Below are 9329 nucleotides of genomic sequence, written 5' to 3'. Positions count from 1 at the left end.
GCTGCTGAAAGCAGGTTTCTGGCCTTTGTTTACCTTCTGTATTTGATACAATGTTGCGGTCCGGCTGGCTGAAGCCTGGCTGACTAAAGCAGGTTTCTGGGGTTTTGTTTAGCTTCTATATTTGCAACATAGTTGCTTAGAGTTGCAGCTGAGAGGCCGGCAAGTCAGGCGGGGAACGTTGGAGTCCACCGTCACTGGAGCAAGCAAGCCTCCCTGTTCGCTTCAGTGCATGGCTGCCGGCCGCCATCTTGGCTGGCAGTTAATTTGCATATCGCCCTGATTAGCCAATGGGCAGGGTAGTGGATGTATGGCTAATTACCATGTTTCTCTTTTATTAGATAGGATATATATACACACACATATATATATATATATACACACACACATATAATCAGCTGTGATCCAGGCTGGAAGTGGCAAGGAAGGCTTCTTGCCCAAGGGACATGTAGTCATTTACACAGCAAAGAGGAGCAAGGCTTTCCCCTAGAATCCAGGTCTCCAAAGGGCAGCACGTTCAGAAAATGATTTTTAAACATTTTCTTATCCCCCACTGATGATAAAGGTTAACAATGAATTAGTGGTTAGGGATCTGTTTTATTTTCTCTTGTGCTTGTATTGTCATTTGGGTTAGGGAACAAAGCTACCATTTGAGATCTCATAAGTTTTGATCCTTCTCTTCCTGAACCTGTATTTCCTATTAACTGACCTTAGGAGAGTTATTTTACTATATATCTTTAATATCTAATTCAATTTTATTTAAGACATACTGTGTTGTATACTGGGGATGGATTGGAGGGGCCTGGTGGTATGTGAAGTGGGAAGAAAAGTGGCCACATTCTTGAGGCCTTGAATGGTAAGCTAAAGAACTTGATCTTCACATATGTCGTTTTCATGTTCACGTACATCATTTCCATCTGTCTTTATTTCCCTAGGATTGTGGTGGCCTCCTGTCTGAAGGAGATAACCAAGGCTGCTACCCTTTGGATGGACACATCCTCTGCAAGACCTGCAACTCTGCCCGTATCAGAGTGTTGACCGCCAAGGCTAGCACCGACCTTTAAGTTCAGTGGCCTGTTCAGCTGGTTAGTTGGTGGTACTGAGAAGAATAAAACACCAAAAAAAAAAAAAGAAGAAGAAGAAGAAGAATACTAAGAAAAGCAATAGGAAAATAGAAGAAAGGCATTCAAGCTATAGGATGGTCTCTTTTCTTCATGTAGTAGGAACCTTTCTGTAGAAACACATAGATTATAAGATTTTTTTTAAAAACGTTCTTACCAACTACACATTTCACATTTAGTTATGTAGGACCTTGATGGGCCTTTGTTCCCAAGGACTTCCACATTTTTGCACGGATTATGCTCCATCCCATTCATTTCTGCATTCCTGTACACTTTAATCCCTCTGTTTGTCTCACTTTTCATCTGGTTGAATGGCTTTTTTTAGTGTGGTATTTGCTGTCACACAGATTTTCCTGGGTGAGTCTGCCCACTCACAGGTGCTTTTAGGCTTGAAGTCTCTCCATCCTATCATGTCCACGTTGCCTCTGATCATAAATGATAGTTGTTCTCTTTGTGTATCGAAAAGCATATCTTTCTGTTGCTCTAAATGGTCATGTCCCTTGGCAGGGGAGGGAGGGAAATATACAACTTATATGTTAGACTGTAAAGAATTTAAGCTGTAAATTAGGTAGGTTAAAACAAGCCCACGTTTGTAACCATCCAAATCCAAATCTATAGTGACCAGTTGTCAAGGCTCATTTCAAAACAGATATTAGTAAAAGAGGTCCAAACTTCAATGTTTTTCTAAAGAAATTACAGGTAGAATATGCTGGAAAAAACATTTGGGGTTAAGTTTGAAAAGCCCATTATTATCCCACAATATCATCTGAAGATTCCCCTTTGCTGCCTAGACACATTACAGACAAACTTGTTTGTCTCTAGAATATAACATTTTCTGTACTGTCCTACTTTTTATATCAGAAATCTTGATTTTTTTTCTAATATTCAAACATGACTATCAAAATTGATTTTTTTTCTCTAGTGAAAGATAGCTTTAAAGAGCTGTTCAATCCCCTGCTCCCCAGGCCCAGATCCTTTTGCCTGGTAATTGCTAATCAGGGCACACAAAATAAAATTGTGTAGTTTTGTCTAGTTTACTTTAAAAAGGCAGGAAAACTTGAAGAGTGTGAAACCACAGTTTCATTATTCTCTTAATTCTTCTGCAACTGAAATTACATATCATAGGAGACTTTTGATGTGACATTTCACCACACTTTCAAAGACAATCACTGAAAAAACATAGTTGCCTTTCTGTGCTAAAAATATGCAGAATCTCTGCCTGGAATCTTTATTCAAACTCTGCTGGGCAGGGAAATGCTTGCTTGCCGACTGTGGAACCATACTTCATTAGGTTTTAACTTGTTTCTTTCATGAAGAGACACCTATCTTAATAACGGCAGGTTGCCGTCTTTAAAACTGATTAATATTTTGGATTGAGATTTCTTAAACCTTTCTTCAAATCTTCCACAAGTATATACTTTTAAATTATGAAGTATTTTAAATATACACAAAAGTATAAATAATAATATAATGAGTCCCTGTATATGTAACACCTAGTTTAAGAAATCAAATATAACAAATATAGTTACATTCCCCTGTGTATCCTTCCCTGATTCCACAAATACATTTTTCATGATTTTAAAGTGATAGAGTCAGTTTTTCAGTCTGATTTTTTTTGAACACGTAGAACAGAAATGAAAAAAAAAAAAATTCTGCATGTTTTAAATCGCAACCCATGCCTCAGGAATTCCAATTAAATATATTTTACTTTAGTAAGAATAATCATAAAAATGGTTCTTTTTTTCTTTCTTTTCTTTTTTTTTTAAATAAGAAATTCTTAAGCCTGTGGTCACTGTAGTTCATTCAAGTTGATTTGTGGCTCTTTCGCTTTGGTCACCAAACAGTTTTGTTTTAGAACCTCCAACATTATATCTTTTTAAAGTTGTTTTTGACCACTGTCCTCTCCTTACCTTACTCCTTTTATCTTTGATCTTAAACTTCTCATAATGTGAACTACAATGGGATTCACTTTGAGTAGCATGGAGACAATAGCGATTGTATCTCTGAATTTCTGTCTTCCAAATGAAAGCCCAGACCATGCTGCTGACCTCAAAGAGCACTGACTGTTAGACAATCGGGGTGATAATATAATCTGTTTGAATTGCTTCAGTAACTTTGTTTTCTATGATATGCTTGGGAAAAACTGTCTTTAGACCCAAAGCAAAGAGCCCAATTTATTAAGAAATGGATTTTATCTCTTGAATAGCAGTCATATTATTATACATTTTGCCAAAAAAGGAAGAATTTATGAAATATTTATACTATGAATTGCAATAACATTCTACTTGTTTGTTACATTGAAGTCCTTATGTAACTGAATGTTTACAAGCAACAAAGGAAAAAAAGTTATAAGAAAATACTGTCACAGACCCATCACTGTGGCTGTGCCAGGATACTGCTTGCTTGCAATCTTTATAGTGCGTTTTTATCACATAACCTCAGAGTATCTTTACCAAAGATTTTTAAAAAGTAAATCTTTTTTAATATAGACTTATTATACTTTTATATAATAATGAATGTGCACACACACTTAAACAGAAATATTTAGATTTCTTTTTCTTTCACAAGGTATAATAAGGAAAGGATCCTACAATATTTTATTCCAGGATTTCTTAAATATATGATTTATATTGCTTTCTTATCTTTTCTGTTAATCTTTTAGTTTAAACAATGCCAAATCACTCCTTACTGTTTTAGTTACATGAAATGTTGCCTATCACAGAGATTTAAAGATCATATTACCTTAATGATTATAGTTCTATTGTCTTTTGATATATTGTCTTAATTGTTGACATTTAAATTCAAAATAATAGAAAAATATCATGGAGTCTATAAGAGAAAGTTGGTAAAAATATAGTGGTTTTAAAAATTTGTCAAGAACACAAATATTTGGTAATTCTATGTAACATGAGAGACATGGAAGAAGGGGAAAAAAACCCACTCTGTCATGGGCTGTGCACATCATTTTAAAACCAGATTTCTTCATTGCCTTGATTTCCAGCTCCTGCTGACTCAATGTGGAAGTACCATATGCAAACAAAATTGCCTTTAAAATGTAAAAAGAAGTCATTGTTCCAGCATAAGGCAACAAGGCTTTGAGATGCTGGAAATCTCTGCAGCTCAAAGATGTGGGTTCTTTTTCTTCTCATTAACAAATTGTTTCTGTTGGAGCAACTTCTCTGATCAAAATTACTGCATTGTGGATATGCTGATTAATGCAGTGGAGTTATCAACACTGTAACTGTGTTCTCACTATGAAAGATCCTTCAGAGACGCTTACGGTGATGCTTAAAGTATATAGAACGCTAACTATGTGTAAACAAGTATTTTTATCTTGGTCCAGAGGAAGAAAGAGAGCACTTCTACCATGGGGCTGTAGTAGAGGGTTTTGTGGAACATAGCAAGGGCTCTGAAAACACAACTTTCCCACAGTTTTCCTCGTTAGTAAAAATCCTGTTAATGTGAACCAGCCAGGAATAACAGTGTTATTTCTATGTGATATGGTTTGGGCTACTCTTGTCAAATCTGTGTCTGTGGCCCCCTGATCCTTCTGTTATCAAGTTCTGAAGGGTGTTGGGGAAATGCTGGCAGCTGCTAGGGAGATCAGGGAAACACTGGTGTAACCTCACAGCCTCTCGCCAGTCCTCTTGGCTTGGAAAGGCTTTTTTTCCATATACATTTCTAGAAATATTGCTATACTACCTTAGTATTTCACATTTGTAGTTTAAACAAGCGATTGTCCATCTGTTGCCTCGAGCTACAGTACATGTGTGTTATGAAATATGACAGCATGTTCCGTACCCTGCTTTAGCCATCTGTAGGAAACCAGTAGGCTGAAAAAGATACCTCTGAGAAATGTTCCTCGAGTCCCTTTCCTGAGATTGCTCTTTTGGTGCACTTTCGTGGGAGACAATCAGTGAACAGCATCTATGTGTGCCTTATTTTTAAAGAATCTTTACACTACATAGGAATATTCCACTGAAGCATCTATAACATAAATATTAATCCCTAAATCTCAGAGATATCTTCATCAAAAATGTCCAACAAAATCCAGAGAGGTCTGAACTCTTCATCTTAAACTATGCTAATAGTATTTCTTTTCTCTTTTATGTCTTGGAAGTACCTTATGGATTCCTAAATTGGGGAAAACATTCTTAATGGCCACAAGGTGATGTATCGGATGTTGTTAGTGATTATGTTTGGTCTTACTCTGGTTTTAGTCAGATAATGAAGACAAGACTTCACCTTAGACCTTTAACAGCCATTCAGCATATCTACTTTTTTAAGTTTCCATAGTTTTTTGTTGTTGTTGTTTGTTTGTGTGTTTTTTAATTTAATAGTGGACAGCACAAGTTGAGAATCCTTGTTCTGAGTTATTACAGTGCAACCACGAACATTTCAGGTTAAGTTATTTACTTCACAGATAACTATAATGGAAGTGTTCTCATGAGGCTGTTGCTTGGTTAGCATATAATTTCAAACCTTTAAAAGATGATCTGATTAAAACTGCAACTTAGTGAATTGTTCCTTCTTTTTCTCTCTCCTTTTTTCTTCTGTCCTTCTCTTACCATCTTGCCTCTCTCCTCTCTATCCTGCCTATTAATGCTATCCTGCTTGGGAATCTCATAAATAAATCAATGCATGATAGTCCTTATGATATTATGATCATAATAAGGGAAAAGGGCTACCACAACATATATGTGGCATCCATAAACCCTTTCTTTAAAAGGGCATATATTTCCAGATTGTGTTTATTTGTAAAATGAGATAATAGAGTCTTTGATTTTTATTTTAATGAGCTTTCATCAAGGACTCAGATCGTAGAATTCTTGGTAAATTCATTTATGACTGGCCTTCTTTTCTCAGGTAAATGCAAAGTAATCATTCTAAGACTAGCTTAAGATTCTTTTGTTTTAATCCAAAGCATTTTTGACCAACATAACAATGATATTTATAGTGGTGGCATGTTATTTTATTCCACTGAAACTTGATAATTTTTCTTAAGGCAAGGAAAAACTATTATCCTTCAGGAATTTTTATACATATCAGCATTTTGCCCATGACAATGATATTTAATCTTAATAGTTGAATCACAATATTTTACTTAGGGTAGGTCAGCACCAGAGTTGTTCCTAGAACACATATTACTGGCCTTTAGTCTGTTGATAAAAGCAATCTGAGAACAAGTCTGTGTCTCACATTGAAGTATTTTGTTAAAATTTAGGTCTGAGGTTCTTTGAACTCTGGCTAATCCTGGTAAAAGTATGCCCTCTTATCCTTTTGTTTGTGTGTGTGAAAAAAAAGCTTATAATTCTAGGACTATGTTTCCAATTTTTGTTTTTATCCTCATTTCCATTTTCTACATGTTTTCACAAGGTTGTCATTGATTTTCCTTTTGGGGAGGGTCACCTATGAGGAAAGTAAAACATAATGCATACTTAATTCAATATATAAATGAAATTGCCAAGAAATAATGAGAAGTCCCAGTGAGTATGTGTTGCTAGATAAAATTTTTTTGTTGTTTTGGTTTTGGTTTTGTTTAACTTATTTCCAAGAAAAGAAGGATTCAGGCGGAGAAGGAGGGATTTGAGAGCAGAGGTAGTCTACAATTAAAACTATGGCAACACAGTTCTTACATAGTGTAATTCTGAGAATTTTTATAACTTGTTTTAGGGATCAGCAATCACAGTTGTTTAAGAAGGTAAAATACGTATGTTTTCAAGTTAATGAGGTTTTTAAAAATTACAATGACTACTAATATATGTTTTCCCCTGTCAGAAGAGAGTAAAATGAGAGCTGGTGCTAGGTCCCATGGCATGGCCATCACTACACCAGAAATGTTATACTGCATGACCTCTCATCCCCTCTGAGAGGAGGGCATAGCTCCCCTCTTTCTGAGAGCTGGTGATGCATATTCTGACATATTCTTTGGCAAACTGCTCTACATGCTGAGCATCTCTGTAGGAAGAGATTTCTGTATTCACACAATGTTTTATCCCTTTCCAATGTACTTACCTAGTGAGCACAGTAAGTAGGAGTTTTTCTGTGGTTCTCTTGTTCATATCATCTACTTTCTGTAATGTCTTGCCTAACAACTATACTATAATTGATTCATAGTTGTTGTTTTTTTAGTTGTAAACACAGAAAACTAAATATAAAATAGCATATTTCCCTTCAATAGAGAAAGGAGGGACACTTATTCCTTTCTCTGTTATACTTTCCTGCCCCTTGTGCCAAAAAATTTGTGACTTGATTGTAATTATCCAACATGCAGGTAGCTTATTTTGGGGAAAGTTGTATAGAATATGCATTTTTACTAAACTCAGTGACACCCCCCCTTTGAAGTTACAAGAAATTACTAAACTCTTTGCTCTTTGTTTCTAATTATTTAGTGTACAGCACTCTCTAACCACAATAATAAATATATCTATTTCCATTCGTTGTTATAAATATTCATATTTACAAGTGAAAATGTACACTAAAGAGGAAGAAACCCTATACTAATTCCTCTGTAAAACTTTAAGATGCTTGCATTAGATTCCCCTACTGTATGTCTTTATTAACTTTTCCAAGGTTCCCATCCATTTAGGGGCAAGAGACAACTTCATTTTATCTGATAGACATTATCTAATATATCCAAATGGAGGCCTTATTCAGGATCCACAAATGCTTTCAATCAAGTTGGCACAGAACTTAGCTTCTAATTCAGTTCTCAACCCCAGGAGTAGAATGATCTACCAAGAATGAGACTGGTGTCACTATGCCATCTTATATCCTACACCAGTGCAGAGGGCTATAGCTGACGCCAAATGCCAGTGTTGTTCCTAGACTCTTAAGACCAACATGTCCCTTGGAATCATGACCCTTTAAGTATATAAATTTCCTCTGTTGTTTTTTTGTTTTGTTTTGTTTTGTTTTTCCCTGATATGTCATATCCCACATCTTCTTAGACTACCCACAGCAGTCCATTCTACCCTTAGGGTCACTCTTTTCTACAAAAGTTCTCCCTTATGTTGAACAAAAATCTGGCTCTGGGGCTATGCAAAACAAGTTTAATCTCTAAATCTTTGTCTGTAGGTCAGATATCAATAACTTACAATTTTCTCTCATTTATTGACATGATGTCAGGGCCAATTACCTTTCTGCTTTTCCTCTGAACAGTTGGACCAAAAGATATTTCTTACTTTCTTTTAATATATCCAGTGAAACATAGCAATCAGTTTGGTTCAAGCTAGGTGAAAATACTTTCTTCAGAGTTGAAAGTAAATGGAATTTGAATCACTGAAAGAAAACTGATTCTCAATGTAGAAATTTCCTCCAAGGTCTCAAATCCAGGAAGGAGAATGCTAGATCAGATAGAGCTCCCATGTACAAAACTTGATATATTGTACTGGTTTTTATGTTGCCAAAATCAAAGCCATTCTGAAAACAAGAAGCAAGCTACTTGGTAAATATTCATTAAGTCTCTTCAACCCTTTCCTTTTTTTCCTGTCTTCTCAAAAATAAGGTGTTTCCATACTGAATATGCAAAAGACTCCTGGATACTTTATAGGTTCAACATAAAGATGTACTGTCTGATTTGTTTTGAGATTCACTTCCATTCTCCTGTGTTCCAGTGTTTATACCCAGAGATGTTGCACGTTAGACCAAGTGAGCAGCTTTCCTACATGAGCAATTAGCAACTATCCTTAAGAGTTCATATTCTTTCTTTACATTTTTCCTTACTCATTTCTTTAATTTAATCATCTCTGTAAGAGAATTAGCCCCTAAGTAACTTTGATTCAGGACAACTGCAATAAGATCCAGCAGGTTCCATTGGTACTCCATAGGAAGGAATAGAGTGTCAGATAGAGTCAGGAAGAGTAATTCTCCCCAGTAAGGCTCATGGAGGAGTAAAGAGATCTTGAATTGATGCATTAACTGATTTAGAGTTGAGGGAAGAATAGTCAAGGCACCAGAAACAACAGAGAAGCAGAAGCTACATTCAGAGAAGACCCTCTGCTTTAAGTATCATAGATTCTGGAACTTCCCTAACATGAGAAAAGCCTTCCAGATATTCAGGGTCAATCGGAAGGAAAGGTCATAGAGGAAGCCAAATTCAATTTTTTATTTGCTGTTTTACTTCTTCATAATTGAAAGATAGGATGAGTTGCCAAAATGTACTACAGCTATACAGTTCGAACCGGAAGCTTTAATTATAACATACAAAAT

At 35.8% G+C, this 9329-nt stretch overlaps 1 protein-coding gene across 8 annotated transcripts in view; it reads left to right on the top strand.

Annotated features, from left to right (window-relative positions):
* Positions 1-9075, top strand: part of LPP (LIM domain containing preferred translocation partner in lipoma) — a 698664-nt gene extending 689589 nt beyond the window's left edge. For all 8 annotated transcript variants that reach the window (XM_014547744.1, XM_014547746.1, XM_014547747.1 and 5 more), the window contains one exon: positions 933-9075. In XM_014547744.1, coding sequence (XP_014403230.1) covers positions 933-1061 — 129 coding nt within the window. In that variant the 3' untranslated portion in view covers positions 1062-9075. The remainder of the gene's footprint in view (positions 1-932) is intronic.
* Positions 9076-9329: the final 254 nt, after the last annotated feature.

The sequence above is a fragment of the Myotis brandtii genome, unplaced genomic scaffold (assembly GCF_000412655.1).
Source record: "Myotis brandtii unplaced genomic scaffold, ASM41265v1 scaffold483, whole genome shotgun sequence".
NCBI classification, from domain to species: domain Eukaryota; kingdom Metazoa; phylum Chordata; class Mammalia; order Chiroptera; family Vespertilionidae; genus Myotis; species Myotis brandtii.
This window is presented reverse-complemented; position numbering and strand designations above follow the sequence as displayed.